General features: G+C 54.3%; 1 protein-coding gene and 1 long non-coding RNA gene across 7 annotated transcripts in view; one reads left to right on the forward strand and one right to left on the reverse strand.

Moving 5' to 3' along the window:
* Positions 1-205: 205 nt before the first annotated feature.
* On the reverse strand, positions 206-5535 carry LOC118973614 (uncharacterized). Of its 3 annotated transcripts, XR_012120946.1 has the most exons (4): positions 5161-5432; positions 4565-4883; positions 4050-4347; positions 206-2073 (listed from the first exon to the last, which is right to left on the reverse strand). It is a non-coding gene; the product is annotated as an uncharacterized lncRNA (long non-coding RNA). The 3 variants fall into 3 exon arrangements; XR_012120947.1 differs by lacking the exons at positions 4565-4883; positions 5161-5432 and adding an exon at positions 5491-5535; XR_005063059.2 differs by having other exon boundaries at positions 4565-5432.
* A 259-nt stretch (positions 5536-5794) lies between these two features.
* The window catches only part of RASA3 (RAS p21 protein activator 3), a 91892-nt gene continuing 71148 nt past the window's right edge, over positions 5795-26538 (forward strand). For 2 of the 4 annotated variants that reach the window (XM_073212290.1, XM_073212291.1), the window contains exon 1: positions 5797-5961. Coding sequence is in view for 2 of the 4 variants with exons in the window: in XM_037024869.2 (XP_036880764.1) it covers positions 5907-5961 (55 nt within the window). In the remaining 2 variants the exon portion in view is untranslated. Of the gene's footprint in view, positions 5962-26538 lie in introns of all 4 variants that reach the window. The other 2 variants (XM_037024869.2, XM_017665056.3) reach the window with 2 other exon arrangements.

Here is a 26538-nt window from a genome sequence, read left to right on the forward strand (position 1 = left end):
AAGGACCTTCCCTTGACACCATCAACCGTTTGCTCGCAGGGCAAGGTGAGTAAACACAGGGCACACCCTTCCTGTGGGGAGCCAGATTTCAGTCTCCCCGCAGGAGTGGGCGTAGGCCTGAGTGGGGCAGCAGGAGAGTCAGCCAATTTCTGTCTACCACCGTGTTGTCCTGTTCAAAACATTTTTATTTTGAAATGTAGATTCACATGAAATCCTAAGGAATGATACAGAGACCCATGTGCCCTTCAGCCAGTTTCCTCCAGTGGTGACATGGCCCAGGATGGTGGTGACCATGGCGCAAGGTCACAACCAGGAGACTGCGCTGCCATGACCGCACCCCTCGGGCTGCTCCAGCTCCACCTGCACTTGCATGTGTCTAGGTTGGTGTGACCCTGACGCGAGTGCTCCATGTGGCCACCACTGTGGGTAAGCAGACTTCTCTGTCCTTCAGGGTCCCTCCTGCTGCCTTGCTCAGCCACAGCCACCTGTCCCTCCCCGACCCTGCCACCCCCGTCTGTCTCCATCCTTACAATTCATCCTTTAGGGGAATTGCCGCGTGTGGGACGGGCCCTCCTCTCTCAGCCAAGATCTACCCAGGCCGTCGTGGGCATCAATATTTTGTTCCTTTTGCCGAGTGAAGTCTGGGAGCTGGTGACCTGCCCGAGGACCGGCTGAAGGCTGTTTCTGGGTTTGGCTGTCCCAAATAAGCTGCAGTGGACAGAGGGCTTAGTGCTACAATATCTTTTGCAGGGCATCTTCTTCCCTGGGAGAAGTTGCTCAGTGTGAACCTGAGCCGAGTCCCTCAGATGCCAGCCTCCCTCTGCACTGGCTGCAAGCACACCCAGGGGGCCTGACGTCCCCGTTGTTGTGCCTGTGGGGGCTGGGCAGGCCTGGCAGACCCAGAGCAGAGCCAGTGTCCGTACTTCACCCATTGCCCTGTCCTGGAGCTCTGTCCTGGCATCACCAGGCTGAGAGTGGAATGGCCCCACCCTTGTCCCGGGGCAGTGATGTTTCTCATTTGTAGGACACTGGCTAGCTGCTATACCACAGCCCACAAACCACCCGTGGTCCACGCAGTGGCAGGCACCTCTGTTATGCCTATTTCACAAACTTAGAGATCATTGGGGAGAAGAGTCACGTTCACATCAAATAATTTTGAAGGAATAGAAAGTAATTTAAATGGTATGTCACAGACCATAAATGTAATAGACACAGTGTCAATCATTTTCATACTCAAAGTCAAATGAACATGTTACCGCCCGCAGCTTTGTCTCTGCCTCTCTGCAGTCGGGTCCTTCCCGGTGATGCAGTTTGGCAAATGTCCTCCTCAGCCAGCTGCCACTGTCCACTCCTCCATGCCACCCACACCCTGAAGCTCTCGTGGACCTTGCCGGGTGCCGGGTGGCTCTCCAGTCTCCTGTGGCCATCACATCTTGGAAACGGGCCTTCAGTTTTCATGCATGCTCCGTTGTACCTGCCTCTTGGAGACTCTCTACTCCAGGATTTCTCTGCTGTTTGTCTTTCTTGCCTTACCATTCAGCTGGGCTGACAGCAGGCAGACAGAGCTGCAGCAGGAGCTCACAGCCCTCGGAGCCCTGAGGGCCCCGGGGCAGTTGGGCTTCTCTGGTGTTCCCACAGGACCGAACAGGTTCTGGACAAAGGTTTGCTAATAAATTAGTTGCTAAACAGAGTAAACACTCATTACAATAAATTATATATCTACTGTGTAAAATTGTATGTAAATATTATTAAAACCTTGAGACAGAAATAAAAATTCTTGTGTTGTAATGGTGGGCACATTATACATTTTGCCTTTTTGAAGTTTCTTTGAGATTATGTCACATCTCTAAATCTAATGTTTCACAGAGCAACAGCTCTTGCTGGCCATTGATGAAATTTGTTTCGCACAGTTCTAACAGTGAGGCAGTTTGGGGCTCGCTCTGCGTTACCGCGGCTCTGCAGTCGGGTCCCTCTGTGGTCAGGTGCTGGGTTCTCTGGCGTTCCAGGATCGCTTCTCCTCAGAGTGGGTGCTGTGATTCTGCTGTGAGAATCCAGTGTCAGAATAGAGTCTTCCTAAATTATGTGAATCAGGAAGGAGGGAAGGAGGGAAGGAGGATTATTATCATCAAATAATACTTCTTTGGGGATAATTTGATGGAGATTTTAGAAGGGAAAAAAAATCCTATCCTCTTGCCATAGCTAAGAAGACGAAATTTGGGGTCTAGTTAACTGCTGATTTCAGGATGTCTTCAAAAATACCTTGATATTTGGCTAATTAGGATCAAGAATAATAAGCAATCAAGGCATTACACAAATCTGTTCAGCAGGTAAATCCATTAACTATTGAGTTATAGTTCACTCTTAACTCAAATTGACATTTGCACTGATCTTAACCAAGTGGCGTCCCATAAAAACTCTATTAAGGTCTTATTAGTGAAGATCGGACAGGCTTGGGCTACCCCAACAATTCCCAGATGGTATTGGTTTTACACACGGAATTTCATTTCTGGCATTCACGGACAGCCTGCAGTTGACCCCAGGACAGCTGCCCTCTGTGGAGTGACCCAGCGGTCCAGGCTGCTTCTGTCTTATCTCTGAGTTTCAAAATGAGGCCTCTCACTTGCCATAGCAGGACAGACTGGAGAACACCACAGCGGCTTCCTTGGCTGCCAAGAGAAGGGATTCCTTCGTGTTCCCAGGTGTGCAGCTCCATCCTGGGCTTGGAGGAGGGTGGACAGTGTGGCCCCCACCCTCCCAGGAGGGAGCCGCGGGTGAACATTGGCAAGGCCCACCCCATCCTGTGGTGGAGGGGCCACATGTGACAGTGTGGCTCACGTGCCCCTGGGCCCTCGGGCCCCTTCCAGGAGCAGGACAGGACGTCTGGGCTTGCACACTCAGGAGAGCCTTACTACAGGCGCACTCAGTGCAGCTTCTCTGCTGTGTGTGACCCAAACAATGCGCACTGGAGAAAAATTATCCAGGGCATTTGTCAGCTCTGTGGCCATACACAATGGGCTGGATCTGCCCATCACATCACATGCCTGGGGGGGCACATCAGCACAGCCCTGCAACTGGGATCCCTGAGGGCCTGAGTTTGTGGGTCCACTGCCTCCTCCAGAACTGGTATTAGAGGTGGGGCTGCTGAATTAAATGACCCCTTAGGTCTTTACGGGCAGTCATGGGCTCTGTCTCTCCCCCAGGATGTGTCACTACTTCTGATAATCCCCTGGTATCCCACTTGGCCTTCTCTGCTAGAACATCTCCTAAGCCACCAGACGACCACTCCACACCCCTACCACTGCCATCTGTGCAGTGGGGGGGGGGGGTCACTTGGAAGGTGCCCGGATCCATGGTTAGCCACTCCTGGGCTAGGGCTCCATTCATATAGACCTCTCAAGTCCCACTCTCACTGGGGCATGACAGCCTTCAGGTTCCTGGGCACCAGTGTTGACACAGACCCTGTACCCAACAGCCCTCAGAATGTTTAGGTGTTTTGTTTCCCCTTCTCAGGTGTACCATTACTTGAGCAAATAGCCACAGACTCCTTTGGGAAGTTCCTCGGGAATCTACCACGTACAATGTGGCCAGGTCCTCTGCTCCCACCAGTGGGCTCTGCAGACGAGAACAGCCTCACGTCTGGAAACTGGGCTAGGGATTGTGACGTTATATTAGGACAACTTTCTTTGGCTTCCAGACACCTTCTGGGATCTCCTTTGATTGTATAAATCGAGCTATACTCTTGGCTGCCCCCACTGGTGAAGGTCCCACCAGCACATTGTTCATCACTTTCATAAGTGGTGTGTCCTCTGGGCTTTCCAGGAAACCTAGTCAAAGGCTTACAGAGTTTATTTACCCTCCTGTGCCCACTCTGAGTATTCGGGTGCTTGCCTCTGCTGTCTGCCACGACAGCATTGCACTCAGATGTGTGGGAGAACATTTAACGAGCTTCCAAAGGCTGTACTGGGAGCATGGGGTACTTGCCAGGGGCCAAATCCTGTATCATGGTCGAATGATCCCAAGACAACAGACTCTAACCTCCCCACCTTCACCTCCTGCCTCTCCAAGTCCAGCGTTCTCTGAATCTGGCTCTGCACTCAGTCTCCCAGCTCCCACTGCGTGGGTTTCTTGGGTCCTGAAGCTCCTTTGCTGAACGGACCTTTCTCTCTCGGTGGACCCAGCACTTCTCCAGCTGGGTGAGGCCGATGGGTGGAGCGCTGCGGCTGGAGGCAGGTCTTGGGGCACATGTATGCCTTACAGGGTTTCTGTGTCATCGTCAAGCACAGAGAGAGCATTGCCTTTACAGAGAGAGGTGGGACACCTGTTCAGGTCCAGAAGATTTAAGGATACCTGGAATTCAAGATTTTTAAGGGCATTTACTCCAGACGAACCCTCTCTCAAGCGTTGGGGTCTCCCTTCCACCCAAGAAGGGTCCTGACCCTGACACAGCTTCCTTAGTCTGAGCACCCCACCTCCCCTGAGCACCCCTCTCCTCGTCATCAGGCCCTGGCAGTGGTACACAGCATTGTTTTAGGGTCTCTTGCAAGAGATGAGGGTGTGTACGTACCGAGGAAGTCCTCTTTCTCTCACATTTTCTTTAATGGCCACAGACACCTCCTGGGGTCCTCGAGTTAGCAGCAACATGGGTTTGAACTAAGAAAAGCTGCTTGCCTAAACTCCACGCAAACCACCCACAAACGCCCCACACGAGGGTCTTGAGAGGATAAACTGCCGGTGACGGAGAACCAGGCAGGAGGCTCAGTAGTCAGGGCAAAGAATGGACATTAATTCTTCCAATTCTAAGCATTTCTTTAGGAAGTGAGGATGAAGCAGTGAAACAAACAGGCATGTATTCAGGCACACGCAGGGTGTGTGTGGTGCCCGCCCTGTACAGATAAAGGAGAGGAAGTCGGGAGGGGGCCTGGGGGAGAGGAAGGGGCCCTGCGGATGCCTGGGGGTCAGCGGGGCAGTGCGGCCCTCGCCCTCCCTCGGCTCGTGCGAGTGGGCGCGGGGGGGGGCAGCAGAGGGCGTCGGGGGGAGATGCGAGCGGGGAGCCCAGGGCTTTCCTGCCCCCCTCCTGGCCAGCTCTTGCTCCCTGGGGGTCATCTCTGGACACACTCCGAGGGGACTCAGCTGGGCCAGGGAGTCCTTCTACGGTGATACCTTTAGGTCTGAGTTTCTTAAAACCCAGAGCACCGCCACTTTCTAAATTTCTCCACCGAGGTAATCACACAGATCCTTGCAGTGTAAGAAACCCAGGAGGTGGGGGCCAGGCCGCAGTCGCTCCTGTCTCCAGGCTCTGAGACGAGGGTGGGCCGGGAGACTCCCACCCCGCTGCCCGTCAGCAACCCCGGCAGCAGCGGGGCTTCGAGGAGCCCCCGCCGGCGCCTGCGGCTCTGGGACCCAGGCCTCCCCAGGTCTTCCCGCGCGCCTCCGTCCTCCGTGCCCCCCGCCCCGGTCGCCCTCCCCACGCGGGCCCCCTCCGCTCCCCACCTCCGGCGCCCCTCCAGCGCCGGCCCCTCGGCCCCCGGAGCCTCTAGCCCCCTCCCAACCCCGACTGGGCCCTTCCGATCCCGCCTCTGGCACCAACCCCGCCCCGCTCCAGGCCTCAGCCAGTGGGGAGCTGCCGTTGGGCCATGGGCGTGGCCGCTTCGCTCCCGCCTCCTAGCTCTTAGCCAATGGACAGGTGGGAAGCATCGTGGGCGGCACATACACGCCCCGCCCCCATGTAGCCCCGGCCAATGGGGAGATGGCGGCCTGTGGGGCGGGGCGGCGGGGCGGTGGAGCGGGGCGGCGGGGCGGCGGCGCGGGGATTGCGCGGCCTCGGCCGGGAGGCTGAGGTTGCTCCCGCTGCATCCGAGGTTCCGGCGCGTCCAGCGGGGCCGCGAGCTCCCGGGGGCCCAGCGAGTATGGCGGTGGAGGAGGAGGGGCTCCGCATCTTCCAGAGCGTGAAGATCAAGATCGGTGAGCCCGGCCCGGGGCGCGACGAGCGGGAGGTGGGCCGTGGGGGGCGCTGAGCGGACGGCAGACCGCGACCCCCCCTCAGCTGCTGCGCGAGAAACTTCCTTTCTTGGGGGTTTCCTTGGGGTTTCCTGGGAGTGTGGGCTCTCCGCGTGCTCCGGGGCCGTGGGGCCAGCGTGCGCGGGTCTGTGCGGTGGACGGGTGTGCGCGCGTGTGTGTGCGCACGTCTGTGCAGGTGGATGCGTGTGCACGTGCGTGCGTGTGAGTCTGTGGAGGTGCTCTGCTCCGGGCTCCGTCAGGGCGGGGAGCCGCCGGAGCCACCCCGCCCCCCTCCATTGAGAACTGGCTGCAGAGCTTTTGGCCGCCAGCGCTGCCATTCAGGCCCTGTCACCGAAGCTCTGCCCTTCTCCCCGGGCGCAGAGGCTGGGGGAGGGACATGACCGCAGATTCTGCAGTGGGCTGGGAGGCTATATCTGGACTTCCTGGGTTTATCTGGAGAGATTTGCTTTTTCCCAGTTCTGTTTTATTTTGGGAGGGTGATGTGCAGTTTTTCTTCCCCAAAAATGATTGGTGCCTGGAGTGACTGTCACACATTGATGCCATAAACGTGCCGGGTGAGGGGACAGCTCATGCCAGAGAGGCTTCCGAGGACCCCACGTGCTGAGGTCCTCAGGGGCCACGGAACTCCCTGTCCCCGGGGAGTGCCCCACATTCCCATCTGTTCCCACGTGAGAAAGGGCCGCTGGGAAAAGTGCCAGCGACCCAGTGACAGTGTGAGTGTCAGTCGTTGATGACATTCGATGCTGCCTGAGGAATGCCAGTCACCCCAAGTCAGCGCATTGTTTCCTGTCCGCTTTATTTTGGTTTATGGGTCACTGCTGAGACACTGTTGATACTTGGCTTGGAGGCACTACTGGTAGGATGTGGTAGCACCTCAGCCTTGAGGAGTCTGCCTGGAGAGGGTTTCTCTTGTTTACTTGGTTGAAATCTGCTGTCACTTTCATACTCAGCATTGCACTCCACCAAAGTGGTGGCAAGGGCCGGGCCTCTGTTAGGGTCCCATCAGCCAAGAGCCTTCACTGAGTGCCGGGTCCAGTGAGCTGTGTGGGGGTCCTGTCACCCCAGAGGATTGGAGGCACTTCCTTAATCAAGGGGGGCAAAGGGGGCTTGGGATGTGGTGGGGGTGTGTGCCAGGCTTCCTGGTGCAGCAGACAGGAGTGGATATGGGGATACTGTGCTTCAGGCCCAGCACAGCCAGCCCCAGTTCAGCTCAAGCAGGGTTTTGGGACTGTGGTATGTTAAGCAGAGAGGATTGTTTTCTTTCTAGGACAGCACAGTATGTGAAGCCAGAGGGCGAGGAGACACCCGAAGGTCCAGGAGAGCAGCTCTCGTGTCCTGCCAGTGCACACTCCTGGTGGGGGATTTCTGCACCGCAACGTGGAGGGCCTGGTGTGGAAGGAAGGGGGTTTGCAGTTGCTGCTCTGTTAGGCTTTTTCTCTTTTGTGCTCTACTTTTGTGCTTGCCACCACTTTGGTGGAGTGCAATGCTGAGTCTCTTAGTATGAAAGTGACAGGCAAGGTGCCCGGCTTGGCTGATGATGAGTGCAGGGACTGAAGCATCAGGGATCTCTAACCCCTCATAGGCACTGGGGACTGGTACTGGAGCAGCCCCCACCTTTGAGGGCTAGAGCGTGAGGGTGGGCAGAACTGCCCAGCACCAGCTGTCCTGCTCCCTGGACGTGGTTCCACATCCGAGAAGCCCATTTTCCCTTGCCTCTCAGGGCCTTCTGCCGCTGTGCTGCAGGAGAGAGGCATCTGCTTTCACAGCTGGGCCGTGATAGGAGCAAGGGCCTGCTCACCAAGGCAGGGCGCCCTCCTGTATTTGAGACAGAAGTGGTCTGGACTGCTGCTGAGGGAGAGCCTAGGCCACAGACTTGTGAGTGAGCCGTGGGTGGGCTGGTCTGGGGTGTCCTGTGCCTTGAGGGAGCCCATGTTAGCAGGGCAGGCTTAGGGTGACCCTGAGCATGGAAGGTGGTCTCTCGGCTCTCCATTTCAGCCCTTTGTGCCTTGTCCGGGTGTGGCCTGAACACCCTGATCTGGGAGGCGCCGACAAGATGAGGAGGGGCCCCGCACTTGACTTGGAGGAGGGGCGGATGTGTGCGATCACATGCCCACTTGCCTCCTGCCTTATTCCCAGAGACACTGGCCAGGCCACCCATTCATCTCCAAGCCCCGTCTGTAGGCTGGCTGGCTGCCTGCCCTGTGTGTGCCACTGGCCTGCTGGACGGCCCAGGGCTAGTGTCCTCCCTCCTCCACTCTCATTTTTCCACATGCAGAATGCAGGCAGTTGCTGGCCACTGCATCCGGAGGGAGCTACAGGCCCCTGTGGTCCAGGCTTACATGAACGCCCATCCCCTCACTCCCAGGAAGAGACAGAAAGAGACATTCTCCCTAAAGGTACACCAGTAAGCAATAGCACTACTCCTGTTGCTAAGAAAAAAGGCAGAACATTTCTAGGGGGTGGAGAGAATTTTAGGTGCAGGCACTAGGCCTTTTAGCTTTTTAGTAGTTTCGGAATGTGTGATGGTACTTGGTCTCACGGAGAGGCTAACGTTGGAGAAAATGGGAAGAATCTCTTCCTCTCTTCTCCCCCCTTTTCCCTTTCTTTTTCTTTCTACCTTTTGCAAATGAGAATGTACTTAATTAAGAAAGTGCCAGATAAAGTAAGGCATTTTTATTGCAAGTGTTTCCAGTCCCTGTCCTGCCAAACCTATTGCTTTTCCCACTTATGTCTCATAGTTATTTTGGGTAGTTCTGCATGCATGGTCCTGAGCACTGTCTGTCTTTGGTAACAGTTGCCCTGTGTGCACCACTATCTTATGTCCTGCGAGAAGGCTTTGAGGAAGTGTGCTCTTCCGACTTTCCGTGAGTCAGGGCTTCAGGAAAGCAGCTTGGAGATCTGCAGGCCATGTCTGCTGGGCAGTGTTTGCTGTGGACGCAGCACGTCTGTGAGCCTGGTGATTATAGCTTCACTCCCCAGTGCATGTTTCCTTCTTCACAGTCATCACCACTGGTTCTTCCTTGATAAGTGTGTTAAATTAAGAGCAGTATACAAAGCTATTTCTCTCAAGCTGAAGAAGAGCCCTAGCCTCGTGCCCCAGCGAGAGAGAAGCCCTCTTGTTCTGTCGGTGGTCTCCATCCTGGCTTGAGGGCCCAGTCTCAGTCAGCCTGTGTGTGGACGTGTGTGTCCGGGCGAGGCCTCCTGCTGCCTTCTCCTGTCCTTGCGCTTGCATCGGCGAAGCAGCCCTGCGGGCTTAGAGCGCCTTCTCCTGACCCGTCTCTGAAGATCAGAACTTGTCCGCCGAGGAGGTTGAAGGCATTCTGTGTCCAGCCTGAGCACAGCAGCCTGCTCAGCCCCTGTCCTCCTTCCTGGACACACACAGAGACCCTCCAGAAGCAGGAGGTCCTGCAGGCAAGGTGCCGAGGGAGATGAGAGCAGAGCCCCTGTCTGTACCTCCCTTGGCCATTTGGCTGATGAGCACAGAGCATGGTGAGAAAGCCCAGACCACAGGCGCTGGAAGCTCAGGTTCTAGGTCCACTCTTCTGAAATTGTGATATTGTGATACTTAACCCAATTTCTTCCATGGGAAGCAGTAATGTACCTGCCACAGGGCCGTCCAAGGATCAGATGGGTGGTGGTCTTCCTCAACAATTTGAAATAACTATTGTTAGGTGCAGTGTCTTCACAGAGCCAAGAAGAAATTGCTTCTCAATTAGAAAACGTTTTATGACTCTAAAGGAATGACGTCAGCAACAGCAGCTTTTTCCGAATGTGTGTTCAGCAGTGTGGGGAGGGGCTGTGTCAGCCACACATGGTTCCTGGCATCAGGAATTTCATATTCCCTTGAGCTCACTGATGCTAAAATTAACCTGGATATTTTATTAACCGAGCTCAGCTAGCTGCCTGTGCTATTTTTAACCCCTACAGACTAATGTGCCTAATGGGCTATGCCTGGGCAGCAGTGGGGCACAGGGACCAAGGGGTACTTCAGCCCCGGCTCCAGGTTTACCTGGGACTGGGGTGGGTTTGTTGTGCATAAGTGGGAGAGAAGGATGCACACTGTCCGTGTCTAGTTTGTGCATTTCATCTCAGGTTAATTTAAATTCCTACAACTCCATGACATTGAAGCTGAGGGAGGGAGCAGGTTTGGGGTCTGAGCCTGTCTTCTTGTCCTTACTACTTACTAGGCTGTCTGTCCTTTCTGTGTGATTGTGGGTTTGAGTGGCTGGGTTAGTGAAGGGCTGGGAAAGCGAGAGGTGTGGTGTCTGAGCAGGGAGGGGCAGGGCTGCTGACGCTTACAGGCAGACCACAGGGGGCAGTCGCTGAGCAAGGGGCCCCAGCGGAAGTCGGAGAGAGATCAGGAAGATGCGGTCTTGACCAGAACACAGAAATCCAGGGCCACTTTTAAGCAGAGCCCCTGGAAACCCAGGGAGCCCCAGGCACCCCGGGGCGAGGCGTGTGGTGCAGGGGCTGAGCATGGAGCTGCGTGGCTGGTGTGTAGCACTTGGTGTGAAACACAGATCAGCTTCTCTGGAGAGAATGATGCATTCTGAGTGTGTAAACACACGTGCTTTCCTCGAGGTGTCTGGGAGTCAGAACAGCGGTGCATCATATTTTAGTTGCAGACACGCGCATATTTACAGAGGAGATGGATGCATTCACTGGGAACAGTCAGGAGTGGTGGCCGCTGACCCTGAGAAGCAGGGTTTACAAGTCACACTTCAGGGTGAATGCTGTGTGCTCCTCGCTCCCTGTGGCCTTGAGTGGTGTCCCCCATCGCCTTCCTGGCCTTCTTCCCGTGGGACAGGAGCCCCGGGAGCCAGCTGAGGACAGAGACAGCTATGCTTCTCACTGATTCTGCAACTTTAGAGAGATCTCAGCCCTCTCTGCCTCAGTTTCCTCGTTTGTCAAAGTGGAAAGTAAGAGCTTTATGTGGAGCTTGTGTGAACAGAGACCCTCCCTTCCCGGCCCTTGTATCGAGGACCAGCGTTTGCACATAGGCCTGCCGGGAGGGGCTCCAGAGGAATGGCCTTGAATCTGCTGTGAAGGTTCATGAGTGGGGAGTTGTGTGGGGCAGTTGGGCAGAGTGGCTGTGCTGTGCGGGGCTGAGCCTGGTGGAACTTGGTGGTGCTCGTCACCCTGAATGGTCAGAGGTGAGAGGGCAGGTGCAAGGTCTTGGTGCCTGCATGGGAGAGCGCTCACCGGCATCTGGTCCCTGCACTCTGAGCCTGTCTGGGGGAACTCACAGCGTGACCACTGCTCTAGCCTTGAGCTGAAGGAGCACACGCAGGAGCTGCCAAAGCCAGCAGGTCCTGACCAAGTAGCAAAAGGTGCCACTCAAAGGGTGATGTCGCCATGGTGCAGCTGTCAGAGGGGTGGGCCAGAGCCAGGCCAGGCTGTGTGACATGCAGGGAGTCCCCTGGGGGTGACTAGGAGGAGAAGCCAAGTGCAGAGAGTCTTAAGCTCATCCCTTAAAGGACAAGTCAGGTGTGTGTGCAGACTCAGAAGTGAAGACGCACACAGCCGCGTGGGGGGATCCCGGTGGGGTATGTAGACGGGCTTTGTGGGAAGAGGGAAGCAAGTCGGAGGAGGTCTGTTTTGGGAAAGCAAGGACATTACTATTATGCAGGCATATGACATTATGGAGTAGATAGGTAAGTGAAGAGTTCAAAATTCACAACTTTAAAAATTGGAACAGCGTTCTGTAGGGGACACTGAGGCCCAGGGAGGCAAGGCAGTTTGCCTAGGTCTCAGAAGGCTCCTACTGTGCAAGAAAAGTGCTGGGGAGATGAGAGCAGGGGCCGAGTCCAGAGATGAGTGAACAGCCCGTGGAGCAGAGTGAAGGCTTCGGGGGCATGGAGCTGACCGTGAGGGGCCTCGGGCTGACCCCAGACTTCCTGGCTCTGTTCCAGAAGCTGGCATGGATGAAAGAGGCTTGAAGCAGATGACTGCTGCTTTTCTAAGTGTGAGGCAGCTTCCAGATTAACAGTTTACACATTGAAACTGTGGTGTAAATACAAGCCTATGGTCATCATGAGAAAGAGGGAGAAGGGGGGTCTGCAGCTTCGTGGCTTCCCAGGTTGCTCCTTGGATGGGACTGAGGAAGTGGTTCTCACACGAGGGTCGTTCGGTCCAACTCAAGGGCCAGCCACACAGCAGAGCATCAGAAGCTTTTGGTTTGGGTGAAGTTTTATCTTGGTTGTGAATGATGGATCAGCAGATGACTGTGGGGTCACAAATAGTGATGCCTCATTCCTGAGTCCCTGAAAACATGAGGCATGTTTCCACACCCAGGGCTTGATTTCCTGGGGCCGTAGCTCTATCTGCTCCGAAATCTCGCATCATTGGTTTCAGTTCCCAGTAAGCTTTTGAACCTCACAGTGGGGACAGTCAGCTTCCTGGTGTAAGGGCCCAGCTGGTGAATGCCGATCTCAATATCTGAAATGTCGTGGGGGGCGCGCCCTCTTGGGAGGCTGGGAGGAGGCTGGATGCTCGCTCAGGTGGTGAATCGACTCTCCTTGAGATGGGACACACAGAGCCCGAGTCCATCGAGGGATGACTCCGGTCCATTTTCCCCTCTTCACAGCTCTGTTCCTGCTATCTGGATTTAAAGATATGTGAAGAATCGTTCTGCCTTGGGCCCTAATTGCTAGTGCGACAAATCCAAAGTAACAGAGTCACCAGGCCTTGCTCGGGCCCAGGGGACTCAGAGCCTGGGTCCTGGCTTCAGGGGCCTGCTCCCTGACAAGCACCAGAGGCAGCGTGAGGGCCCCAGGGCCTCTGAACACCTCCTCCCGCTTGCGCCGGCCCTGGGGATGGAGGGGTCCTGGGACTGGGTTCGGGCTTCTGGATTCTCCCAGAGACATGGAACAGGGTCCGGGGTGCTGGTCATCAGTGTGGCCTTTCCTGGAGCTCCACGTGGGTTCGGCTAGGGGCGCTCTGTGCGGACCGGTTGTCTAGTGCAGAGTCAGGCCGACCCCAGCTGCTGTAAGAGGTGCCAGGTGATGCCTGGCAGCCCCCTTGGTCAAGCACATCCGATGGTTGAGGACCCACATGGGCCTGGAGATGTCTGTGGCTTTGTTTTGTGCTGTTTTTTCCTTAAGAAAAAAGGTTTCATTTTCCTTCTTAGCTCTTGTGGTTTCTCTGGTTCTAAATCCACTCCTGGTAGTTCCTAGAACAACTGGTTGGTTAGTCTTTGGGTCGTCTGTCCATCCTCCCGACAGCCGAGTCGCTGCTCAGGGAGCCATGGACTCACTGAGCAAAGCAGCAGCCAGCTGTCCTTGTCAAGTTGGGATCTTGTGACGATTCTGTGCAGTGCACACGACAGCTGTTTTAACTGGCCCCTCCTCTAAGACTCAGAGAAGCTAGGCCACTTTCCCAAAGTCACTCAGCAAGAGTTCACGACTGCCCAGGTTGTCCTCAGGTGATCCTGTACAAGCAAAACCCATGCTTTTGTGGTTATAGAGGACTTCATGGGTAGGTCACCAAGTCACTTCCTAGACGGAGGTAGCTGGCCCCTCACCGAGGCCTCCTCCACCCTGTGAACCTTCAGATGAATGTTGTGAGACTTATTCAGCAGAACGATGCCTTCACATGGTCCCTGAGAGGCCAGGGTGGGTAGCCGGTGGCTCAGAGACTGCTACTCACTCCCCTCCGAGTGTCTGGGGCCCTAATTGCTGCCTGGGGAGGTGGCCCTGTTCTTCTTGACTCCCGTCCTCTGGCTTCTGCCTGACCGTTCCCTCCCCATGGCAGGAGCGGCCCACGCTCACCTCCAGGACCCAACTTGCCTTCTGCAGGGAAAGCCCCAGGGGCAGAGCAGGCGGCAGAGGGTCCTGTGCAGGCGAGTGGGGTGCTTTCCAGAGGGTGGTTCACCCCCAGGCCCCTGAGCTTCTGGGCATCTGCTTATTTTGGCCCAGCTAAATTGGGGCTTTCCACTGCTGGGGTGAGATGGCTATAGAGCTATTAGCAGAGACCAGGAAAATGAACTGGTTCCGGAAAATCCATCAGTGTGCAGACCCCAGGGGACCTGGCCAAACTGGCTTCTTGTTTAGAGGTCTGCGGAAGGATGCTGAGATGGGGCTGGCTCTCCCAGGGCCTCTGGGATGAAGGCTGGGCTGGGGAATTCCGGATAGCTCCTGCTGCAGCTGGCAAGCTCAGCCTTCTCAGGAGTCCCTGCCGGCCTGTCCCGAGGTGGACCACCATGAATGGTGTTTGACTTAAGATCAAACAATTGGGTATTTTATCTGCAAAGGGTCAGTTTCAGGGGCAGTAAGCTCTGCCTACGTGTTGTTCACAGGAAAGCACACTGTCGGTGTGAGATGGTGGGTCAGGGCTTGTGGAGGCTGGACCTCCCCAGTGGGCAGAGGGTTCAGTTCATCTTTATGAGGCCTCCTGTTGTAGAGTCACGGCTCTGCGTGTGTGCACACGGAGCACAAGCATGTAGGCCCTGGGTGCGTCTCATGTAGAGGTCCATGGAGCCGTGTGCCCAGTGTGGTCTCAAGGTGTAAGTGGCCCAAGCTGACTCTTTCCCATTAGCTGAGGAACTGGCCTCCATGCCCCGTGAGGCCCTGCTTCTCAAGCATGTCTTAAGCTCTTTGCTTTGGCCCGACAGGGTGGAGGCTGCAGACGCACTGCCTGTGGCCTCGTGGGCCTCATCCTCAGGGGTCTGCGGGTATGTGTTTGGGCCACCAGGCCCCCAGCCCCGGCCAGGATCCTTGCCCTGGAACATCAGCCTTTCTACTTTCTATGACTTGAAGCTTTTTCTGCGATTATTATTTTTTTTAATACTTTGTGTTTGTATAGGGAAACCTTTCAGTATTTTAGGCCTACAACTTGGGGTTTTTCTTATAGTTTTTTTCCCATTTGTTTCTGGCCTGCTCTCTCCCTGGTGGTGCTCAGGTGGCCATTCCCAGTCTTTGACCAGCCCCGAGGACCCTGCTTGGGAGAACATTCTGGAATCTGAGTGAGAGGGATGTTATCCTAGGGAAACATGGAATGGAAACCCTGGCAAGCATTGGTACATTAGCAGTGGTCAGTTGGAAGTGGCCTCACGGCAGCCTGCACCCCATGGACGGGGTCTGCTGCCAGCAAGGGAGGCGATCCTGGGACAATTCTCTAGGTTTTGGTGGGCAGTTCCATCCACTTGTTGCCTGGAGCAGCCTCAGGGTGTCCACCTACCAGCTCTTGTGTCCAGTGTGAATCCTGAGAATTTACTGACCGGCTTCTTAGAGCCCCCAGCTGGCTGCCTGGTGGATGCAGATGCCTCCCTGCAAGTGAGGGGCCTTGCCTGTGGGATATGATTCCCTCTGAGCTGGTGGGCTACAAATGGCTTGATGTCCGTTGCAGTTACGGGGTGAGGTCCCTTAGAAATCAGGGTGGGGGGGGCAGTCAGAGCCCTTGAGGGCCTCCCGAGCCTTCAGCCGGCTTCATCCATCTGGAATCTGTGCATTCCTTTCTCTGTCCATCATTTCCTGCTCCACTCAGCTCCGAGTCAAGTATTTGGAGAAAGGGTTTCTCAGCATTTGGACCCAGGAATGTGTTTGTGCATGTCCTGACTGGAAATAAGGAAATAAGGGGTCACGTGGGGAAAAAAACCACTTGTCATTATGTTTTTGCTCAGTGTCTTCGTCTCCAGTGTATGGAGCACACTGCGGCATTCTCTCTGGAGGGCTTTCTGTCTTCCCTGTGCCTTCCTGGCTCAGTCCCGGGAGCTAGAGGCAGCGGCTGGCAGGGGCAGGAAGCAGGCAGTGTCTTTCTTCCCACCCGGTCATCATTATTCACTGTAATTGGTGACAGCTTAGCTCTGTGTCTCCCGTCCCCTTTTGGAACACGGGGCAGGGCTGTCCCCCCAGATGCCCCCTCCCTGCCCAGTTGGTGTGCCAGTGCTGGAACCTGCTGGTTTTGTGATGTGAGAACTTTGGTGTTTTAAAGTAGGAGTGTCTGCTCACTTTCTGCAGAGAGCTGGGCAGCGGGTCACTGACTCATCGTGCACGGTACCAGTCACCCCCGCTGCTCTGGAAGCTCGACCCGGTTTTAGTGTCACTGGGGCCTCAGTGAAGGCATTGTTTTCCAAATAAAACATTTCATAATTCTGGGGGGCCATCAGGTGAGAAATTGGGGAACAACAGTGGTGAAGCTTAGAACCTCACCCCCCCGCTGTGTTGAGAGAAAGCTTCTGCATCCATGGATGTTTTATTGCCCTTGTCTAGTTCGAATTAGCACATAGTCTACAGGCACACACCTGATCATCTACAGTTGCTCTCTTACAACACTAAACTATGTTTTCTACCTTTATCTTGCATCTACCTACCACTTCAGCAGTTTATAAAAAATAAAAATAATAATAATAATAAAGGGAGAAATGTGGGATCCACATATAAATCAAGTATAAAAATCAAACGAATATTCATATTTGACCTGATTGTTTATAGTTCGTAATGTGTGATCAAAACCGAAAGTTTCTGTGATGACTGCCCTTGTACTGTTCACCATGTAAGAACTTATTCACTATGTAAGAATTCGTTCACCATGTAAGAACTTGTTCGTTATGCTTCAGAAGATTGGAGACCGACGAGAACTAGGCTTGAGATGGATTCATGATTGTGCATTGAGCATTGACCCCCCTATACAGAATTTTATTGTTGTTAACAACCATTTGATCAATAAATATGAGAGATGCCCTCTCAAAAGAAAAAAACATTTCATAATTCTTTGGGAAATTTGGGGGTGCATCTAATCTGGGAAGGATTTGGGTGCCAGGAGGGCAGCACTGAGTGGTCAGGCAGCAGAGGGCTTCCTGGGGCTCCCCGCAGGCAGCAGCATGAGCTCTTAGTGTGACTCCATGTGTTAGTTACGAATGCTAGTTGGGGAAAAGTTAGCTTTCAGAGGGTTTCTCCTGCTGAAAAGCACTCATGGTGGCTTAGGTGGCGATTCTGAGTCGCAGGCTGACCGTTGGCTGAGGCGAGCTCAAGGGGGTCTGTCGTGTGCTCCTTCAGCAAGTGGCTTGTGTGGGTTTATGGAGCCTGAATCTGGGGATACCATAGGATGCAAAAGACATACAGGCCTTTGCCTTCCAAGATTTTAGACTGAGGAATAAAAACAAAGCCCATCAAGGTCAAGCATTCACGGATAAAATGGCTGGGGAGTTTGCAAGTCTTGCGACTCGAGCTGTCCTCTGCTAAGGACGACTGAGCCGGTCTAACACACTGCTCCCGCTCTCCTAGGAACAGGTACCCAGGTGTGTGCACATGTGCGTGCATTCACTGCGTGCGTACAATGTGTTTTCCAAACCTGGGCAATCCTCGGAAATCACAGAAACCACGTATACAGAGTTAATATTTAATTTATAAAGTGGCCCCATTGAATAAGGGCGGCACTTACTTTTATCATTAAAAATAAACAGTAACTCAATGTTTTATCTCTTCTAAGGTTTTGCTTATTCTAAGTGCAGCGTCCCCGCACTCTAAAAGCTCCGAGGAAGGGTGCCCTTGGTGGGCAGCTCCACTGTCCTCCCTGCAAGGGGCAGAGGACACTGGCCTGTCTCACAGTGGAGGCCTCCTGGTCCCTTGACATGTGGCTTCTCCTGGGAGGCAGAAGCGGGGGTGCTGGCCTGGGGCCTTGTCAGCAGGTGGCAGGACACCACTGTGCATTCAGGGCCATGGACCACCTTCGGTTCACCTGCTGTGTGCATTGCGCTGGAAGGGTAGGTTCACATGAGTGTAGGCCTGGCTCAGGACCACCACAGATGCAGACACGTGGGTATCTGTCCTCGTCTCTTCTTCCTCTTGAGGTTTCCGCATCCCAGTCTTTCCCAGGAGCCTCAGCCTCCGGGCCGCTGTGGGCGACCCGTGTCTGCCTGGGACTCAGCAGCAGCTCCAGGAAGTCGAGGAGCCTGTGGGAGTGGGAAGCCAGGGGGCGAGCCCCTTCTGGTCGGTCGTGGGGGGCTAGTGCACCCAGCTCCTCTCTTGAGAGCTCCCTGGGCTGGCAGAAGGGTGGGCTCCATCCTCACGTCTGGCTCCGTGGGGCCACCCTGGCAGCTGCAGTCACCTGGGCATGAGTGTGTCCAGATACAGAACTCCCTTTAGTGCCGGGTTTTAAACCAGGACAGTTTTGCCCCCCAGGAGACATTTTTGTTTGTCACCACTTGGTGGTGGAGGGGGCTAGGGGGTAGAGCCCAGGCACCTGCCCAAGGCTGGCCACACCGATCTGGGAGTGGGGAGAGGGAGGTCTGGGGCTGAAAACCACGGGTGGGTCTGACTAGCCGCTCCTGCTTCTCTTCAGGAAGGTGGCCTTGAGGGGCTGGCTGTCACAGTGCGGGCAGGGGCATGGCTGATGGGAAGACCCTGGAGACGTGCAGCAGACAGGCTCCGTGCAGTCTGGGTGTGGACAGGAGCTGCTGGGCAGTGTGGACAGGTGCTAGTGACTCCGGTTTGCACCTTAACAGCCCTGTGACCTCCGGCAAGTCTCTGAGCCTCTCTGCACCTCAGTTTTGGTGTCTGAAGTGAGGGTGGTGGCAGCTACTAGGCACAGAGGGCTGAGTGGCGTGAAGTCTGTACTGTGCAGCCCGCATGCACCTCACCTGCCTGTCACCATCGCTGTCCTTTCCTGTCCCCGTACCTCACTCAGGAGTGAGGCCTCACACGGCTGGGGGGAGTCATGGCTGCTTTCGTGACCAGGACAGAGGGAGCAGTTCCTGCGAAGGCCAGGCTGGTGGGGAGGATGCAGCTCCTGGGCACTGGTCTGCCGTGTTCTGTGCCCCCAAGGCCTCGTTCTGCTTGTGGTTCAGGCTGCCCTCCACGGGCCCTGGGCGTCCCTGCTTCCAAGCCTGTGCTTCTTCAGGAGTGTGCCAGCCACTTCTTCATGCATATTGGTCACGATGAATCAAAACACTAACCAGGAATCGTAACTGCAGGGTTCCGGGCAGTTTTGCGGGGCAGAGGTGTCTGCAGGAACTGGCTAGGTGGCACTTTCCCTTGGGGTGCAGCAGAAGCAGGAAGTAGGACGTGCCCAGCTTCTCGGCTCGGTATACGGCACTTACACACGGTTGCATGTGCTGTGGAAGAAACTCGAACAGCAGTGGCCACTGTGGCCCCACTAGATTCTGTGGGCTTAGGTGACAATGAAGTTATTTAGGGTGTTGTTTGAATTCTGTAACTTTTTTCTGGATCATTCTGTGGTGTCATCTCCACAGCAGTAGGCTCCGAGAAAAGGAAGTGGGTATTAATGACTTAGTTAGTGTCTTGGAAACTAGGAGGTTCTCTTCTGCACCTGCCCTTAGAGCACGAGGGCCCCCAAGCCCAGGCCCTGACTCAGGCCTCGCTTCTGTGTGCCAGCTGAATGGGGACACACTTGCCCGGCCACAGCCAGGATCCTGGGGTAGGGTGCCTTGTCACTGGGGGTTGTTGTTACAAAAGCTGCTGCATCTGTCCCCGCGGCCAGGGGTAAGTATGGGTGACGTCTGGGCTGCAGATCGTCCACTGGCAGGGAAGCCGTCTGGCGCCGGGGGCATTTCTTGGTGGCCAGTTGCTCTGTACTCTGCGGCATGGTGCTGGGCCATGTGCCAAGGGCTTTCTGCACATGGGTGCAGCCTGCTGGGATGGTCGCATGGCTCTGGCTCCCTTTTCCCCTCCTTGGGATAAAAAAGGAGTTCTGGATGCTTCCACTGAGGATTTAGAGAGTCTGCCTTCTCCCTGCACGTGGAAATAGGGCTGCTGGGGAACCGACACCAAAAGTTTCTGCAGGAAACATGTCCACCTCCCAGCAGGCTTACACCAAACAGTCACCCATTTTCTGTTTACATTTAAGAGTGGACAAAGACTAGTGAAGAATGAAGAAAAACAAATTGGCTTTATAAGTAAAATTAAATATGTAATAATGTTCCACTCATTATGGCCTGCATAATTAAAGACCAGCTGAGAATAAGGTATTATTTTTTAAAGGTAGAATGAGGGTCCTGGCCCATTTTACACTGTTTAGTGAGTGGCTAGGTTTTGTAGCTGGACCTCACACTGGGCCAGAGCTAGCAGACACCCCCTTCTTTGGGCCCTGCCAATCAGTTCCCCTGTTCCCATCCTCCACACTCCCTCCATGTGCAAGGCCCAGATGGCCCAGAGTCTTTGCAAAATAGTTTTGGACTCATGGCTAATAAAGGAACCCCAGGAAGTACAGAATAGAAGTCAGCTTGTGACAAGAGGAAGTCCATTTTCAGCTCTGCAGATAACCTTGTGGTTTGGATCCTAAAGTAGCAGTGGCGGTGCTGCCCTCACGCTGAGGGTGGGGTGCCCGCGCTGGCTCAGTGGCCCCGACCCTGCAGGGTGCCGCTTGATAGCGGATGTGGAGGTCGGCAAGCTGACAATCTCCAATGTAGACCGTTTCACAATCTTAAAATTTGGGAAACAAAGGCTGCCAGTCTTGTTTCTCATGAGCATGTCTTTCTCCTTTAGAAGTTTGGCAAAGCACCTGTTTGTTCCATGTGAGCTTAGCAGGCCCTGTGCCGTGAAGGTAGGTTCGCCGTCCCTGTCCGTTTCCCTGGTTTCTGGGAGTGTGCCATCTCCCAGTGACCTGCTGGGATGCCGTGGTTGAATTCTGGGAGGGTATGAGGGGGTGTGCCTGGGGACCCCAAGCCATGACTGCGGGGTCGGGGTGTCTGCGGGGTCGGGTGATGCAGGGGCAAGGATCAGGGTGACTTCAGGGTCAGGGTGTCTGTTTAGGGTGTCGGGTGTTGCGGGAGGAGCCCACTGGGGGTCCCCCAGCCCTGGTACCCTGTGAGCCTTCCCAGCAGGGTGCTGACTTGCTTGCTAAGCTCGCCCTGAACAGCAGAGCAGGAAAGGGAGCAGCTTTGAGTCCTTGGGTTCAGGTGGTTCCTTTGGGTGGGACCAGGACCTCCTCCACCTCCCAGGTCAGGAAAGGCTCCTGTGCCTACTCCCAGGGCCTGGCCAGCCTGGGCCAGCAGGTCCCAGCTCTCCCTTTGGCCTTGGTGGCCTCCTGGGCGCTGTGGGAGCACCCGTCAGGATGGACAGGGTTCTGGCCCTCTCATCTGTGTCCTCTGCCACCACACTGGTTTGACCACACACCTGCCTTCCCGCCTGGACGGCCCCGTGCATCCATCTGAGGCAGGTGGGCCTGTGGCCTGGAGTTTACAGGAGCACTCGGACTGCTTTGCACCCACGCAGCACACACCCATGGAGCACACACAGGGGCCTCTCTACTTTCCCCTTTGTTTCTTCCACTAAACCCCAACACAACCGGGCCTTTGGAATTAAAGGGTAGAGGGAAATCTCTATCCCCTCCAATAGTGTAAATAGAAGACATTTTAGGTTGGTCATATCCTGGTTTGATTTCTGCTCCTGTGCACTGCTTCCGCAGCCAGGGCCTGGGACTGGACCAGCCCCGGGAGTGCCGTCGTGCTCGCATTGCGGTGGGGATGTGCGCTGCGGTATCCACGGGTAGACGTGCCGTGGGCCCCCAACCCCCACGAGAAGCCTGCCGGGGAGAGCCAGGTGGTTTCCCTCGAGCTGGCCGCGCACTGCAGTCCCCTGGAGAGCTTTGGAACATGGGAGCCTGGCCCAGCTGCCGAGGACCTAGCCCCACAGCTCTGGGCTGGAGGCTCGCACACTTCCAGAGCCTCCTGGGGGATCCCTCCACCAGGGATGAGAGGAGGGCAGGCAGGCAGTGAGGGGTGCGGTGGGGCTCCTGGTGTCCTTTCTCCTTCTCTCCTCCTCTGCTGTGAGGGTCTCAGGTCCAGGTGTTCTGTGCTCTCAACCTCTGAGGATGGCCAGCAGCTCTTCGCTTTGAGTCTTCTGGGTGCTGTGTGTGTATGTGTGTGTCTGCAAAATTAAACATTTTCATTAAAGATTTGGGGAATACTGAAAAACAAATTTAGAATATGAAAAGTTGTAATTCCACATTGTGTGCCTTTCTATGGGCAAGATTGGCCTGTCACTATTGTCTGGGGGTGACCAGGATGTGAGGACATTCACGTAGCTCCTGCTGCAAGGGTGCTCTGCACACAGATGTGCCACATGAGTTCAAAACTGTCCTGGAGATGCACCCCCATCAGAAATCACCCTCAACCCAGTGCCCAGGGTGTCTCTGCTTAGGAAGCTGGAGCCAGGAGGAGGCTGCAGCCAGGAGGAGGCTGCCACCAACTTTCCAAGGACTGAGGGACTGCCATGCCCTATGGGGTATTCAGGACCTCAGAGCAGAGAGGACAAGTGTAGTCAGAGGCCTGGCATTGAAGTGTAGGTGTGACATGTGCTATGGGAGAAAGCAGCTGCGTTCCCTGCATTGCATGTTGGCTGGGTGGAGACCGGCAGCCACCAGCCACGGGACCTGGTGCTCAGAGCACCTGCTGTTCACCTAACGTGCTTCTGGGGACCTACCGCAGTGCCAGTTGGGACTGAAGGGTGGACTGCCTGACTGACCAGGTGGTTCTAAGAGCTGTCAGGCCAGCTCTGCATTGCCTGAGGATTGACAGCTTCTCAGAAGAATTGTGGGGTCTCGTGGGGTTTTGACCCTGTTGAAGGTAGTGAGCAGTCTAAGGTGGGCACTGGCTCTGCACTTCTTGGAGCCTCCCCTGGCTGCCCAGGCATCCTTTCCTTTCTGCAGACTGAACTTGGTGTCCATGCTGGCTGCATGTGTGTTGTTCTGGAAAACCTCTCTGTAAAAATTGGATATTCACTGTGGTAACTTAGTGGAACCAGGTTTTGTAAATATTTTCTTTATTTTAGTGAAGTGTAGTTGACATAATAGTTTCAGGGGCACGATGCAGTTATCCGACAATTGTGTAATCCAGGAGCTCACCAGGGCAGGTGTGGCAACCCCGTCACCATACCGTTGTTACAGCATTGTTCACCGCCTTCCCTGCGGCACTTTCCATCCCCGCGATAAACTACTTCATGATTGGAAGTTTATGCCTCTGTTTCCCCTTCATCCATTCCGCCCATCCCCAGCCCCTCCCCTAAGCTTTTCTCTGTGTTTAGGAATCTGTTTCTGGTTTGTTTGTTCATTTGTTTTGTTTTTATACATTTCACATAGAAGCAAAGTCTTCTTGATATTTGTCTGTCTCTGCCTGGCATATTTCCCTTGGCACGATGCCCTCTGGGTCCCTCTTGTTGCTGCAAATGGTGGGATCTCTTTCCTTTTTATGGCCGAGTAATATTCCACTGTGTATATGCACCACAGCTTCTTTATCCATTCATCCATCAATAGACACTCAGGCTGCTTCCACATCTGGGCTACTGTCAATGCTGCAGTGAGCACAGGGGAGCAGATGCCTATTTGAATCAGTGATTTTGTTTTCTTTAGGTAAATTCCCAAAAAAGGAATTCATAGATCGTATGGTATTTCTGTTTTTAGTTCTCTGAGGACCCTCCATACTGCTTTCCATGGTGGCTGCACCAATGTACATTCCCACTGACAGAGCACAGGGTTAATGGAGTCAGATTTTTATGGGAAGACCTATTTACTGTGTGAACATTTTGTGGTGGTTCAGAATAGCTCAAGTCAGTGCTGGGATTGGGGGACATCAGGGCGCAGCCCCCAGGGCCACTCTGGGTGCACAGTTCTGTGACTCTCCTGTGGTCCCACTCGCTCCAGCTCCCGGGGGTGGAGGGTGGTGCCAGTGCCTGGCCCCAATGGCGGTATCTGTGCAAACTCCTGCTTCATGTGGTGGGGTTGGGTGGGACTGGAAGGCTCAGGGCAGTGGTGGGTGGTGCTCCCCGTGAAGCTGCCAGGAGCTGTGGCTGTGTTCCACAGGAGTGCCATCCCTTTTGCTGATGGGGAAGCTGAAGCTTGGTGACAGGCACATACCTGAGCTTAAGGACCACAGCTGTTGGGAGGGCTGTTTCGCTATGTTGGTGTGAGCGTGGTTATCACCCCCCTGCAGGGCAGCAGTGGTGGGGGACACCCTCAGGTTGTGCTGTGGTTGTTCAGCCCTTGCAGGGCCCTGCTCATCCTTGGGTCCGAGCAGCTTTGAGCTTCCAGGGAGGACTGGGGAGCGGGTGGGGGTCCCAGGGCACAGAAGCGGAACCCACCGGGAGGACTGGGGAGCGAGTAGGATTCCCAGGACACAGAAGCGGAGCCCACTGGGGATGGCTGCTGCCCCAGGAACCTCCCCCAGGAGTCCCTGGAGCAGGCCCCCTTTCCCAGGTCGAGGTGGATGTCCAGGACCAGGGTAGCCTCAATCCTTTTGGGGGTCCCAGGCCTCAGTGGGAGGAATTGGCCCAGAGTCATGGCACAAGAAGGCAGGACATGGAGTCACATCGGCCCATCACAGCAGTGGGGCACACGGGGCACGTGAGCTGGGCCGCCACTGGTTGTGGGCTTTCTGCCTTTTCTGAATTTCAGGTTCAAGGTGGCCACTTAACTTCTTAACACACAAGTGGTTAGCTGTTTCCCAGGTTCTAATTCAGGCCACTGGCAAACATTTGGGACATGACCTCAGCCCCCATGCCTTCACCTTCTCTGATCCCCAGCCTGCCCTCTGACCTTGCAGCATTTGTCACCCTGCGTGGCCTGACCTCTGCCCCTGGGTCCCTGACCTTAGTGGCCCGCCTCCTTCCTCAGTGCCTGGCAATGGGGCCCACAGTTCTCGGGGTCAAAACACTTTTCATTTCTTAGATGATGGTAGAGATTAAAATTGGGGGTTTCTTTGGATTCAGTTTATTTTAACTAATGGAAAATAGTGAATTGGTCCTTAGCTGAGTAACATGCAGATGGTCTAGACCAGTGAGAGGCTCAGACTCCAGACTTGAGTCGCCCTAGAAAGGGCAAAGATGAGTCAGCAGGTAGTCACCAGGTCTCTGTGCAGTTACGGACATCTTTCTTCCATTTTGGACTGAAAGGGTGCAGGGCCTGGAGGTGTAGGAGCCGAGCGGTCAGCGTGGATCAGAGCTCAGGGGCTGGGCTGGTTAACGGGGAAAGACGGTCCTGTCTCTGTGCATACTTACGGTTCCAGTGAATATTTCTTTTGTAATTAAAAAGGATCGCAAGTACAAAAGAAAAAACAGTTCCCTTATAAAACTGAATGTTAAACATAGAGCTTTTAAAAAGAGACCATGCCTATCGCCATGACTATGGCTTATGTGTCTGCTGTATGCATGGAATGGATGGATGATCAGGTAGCATGGGTCACAATTTGTACCTCGCTGGTTCAGGAGTTAACAGAAAGCAGTTACTTAATAAAATAATTAAAATGGTTAACTCAGCAGACAGAAATGGAGCATCTGCTGTTTGCCAGGGACTCGAACTCTGGGGTAGAAAGCACCCAGCCTCAGTGGGGTTTGTAAGTGAAGTGAATTTGTCATTTAAGGTAAATAAAGTGGGCATGTATTCACAAAACTCTGAGTTATGTTTAATTTTACACTTAAATTTAATTACCAAGAATTGTCTTTATTACTACACATGATAATAAATTGACTCTGTCTGTGTTCAGTAGAAAAAGGAAGGATTTGTTGGCAAGAGATTAAACCAAAAATTTTTATTTAAATCTCAGATGCTATTAAATTTATAAGCATTTCTATGTAATTATAAACATAATACATACTCTATAGAAATTTTGGAAAAGCTATTTCGAGGTTTTCAAGAATGAGAAAAATAATGACTCTTTCTCCCACTGTTAGTGTTTTGGTCCCTCTGTTCCATTGTTTTCTTTGATCTTGTTTTCCACGTGGAGACATATTGTGTGTGCATATACAGTTATTACACATCAGTCGTAAATACACACATGCCCCTAGAACTTTGACTCCAGACACCCCTACGGTCCCTGAGAGTCCGTGAAGATCCCCTCTGACCCGGCCCCCTTTCGTACCCATCCTGTGCCCATCCCATGCCCACTCCCTCTCTCCTCCCCTCCGGGGAGCACTTGCCCTTTCCTGCCTGGGTCCCCAGGCTCCCACCCACTCTGCAGACAGGGGCTCTGACCTCCCCAGCTGAGGTGCTCTACCTGCTGGAGTTGCCCATGTTGAACTGCCATTTAATTGTATTTTTATTTGCCAGAGTGAATACTGTTATAAAAAACATTGATCATTCATAAATATTTGTTTCATAGATTTTTTCCTATAGCATATCCAGATAATTGATTTATTCACAGCCTTTAAAAAGTATCTTTAAAAGATTGAGAAGAAATGGTCCCAGTGGAAGTCGTAGCCAGGCACAAGGAGGGGCAGAGGGCGGTCTGGAGGCTGGCGGTCCCTTCATTTTCCCTGAGTGCACAGCTCTGGTGACAAGCTTAGGTGCCACATTGCGGATGCAGGTCGCTGAAAATGTGAAAGGTGAATTTGCATCTTGTCAGTGTGGTCCTTTGATGTTATGGAGGTTTTTTTCGGGAGGCAGGAGGCTGGTGGGGAGGGGTCCCTATCCCCGTGAGAAGGCAGGGGCTGCTCTGCCCTTGGCAGAGGGGCCTTAGGGCCTCTGTCCCCACAGTTTCTCACCCTGGGCACTCCTCCCGAAGCAGGGCTGCTTAGCAAATTCAGGGCAAAGTGCTTCAGAGACAGCTTTGGAGGTCCTGGGCTCTGAGCCTGG

Source organism: Manis javanica, chromosome 9 (genome assembly GCF_040802235.1).
Source record: "Manis javanica isolate MJ-LG chromosome 9, MJ_LKY, whole genome shotgun sequence".
In the NCBI taxonomy this organism is placed as follows: Eukaryota; Metazoa; Chordata; class Mammalia; order Pholidota; family Manidae; genus Manis; species Manis javanica.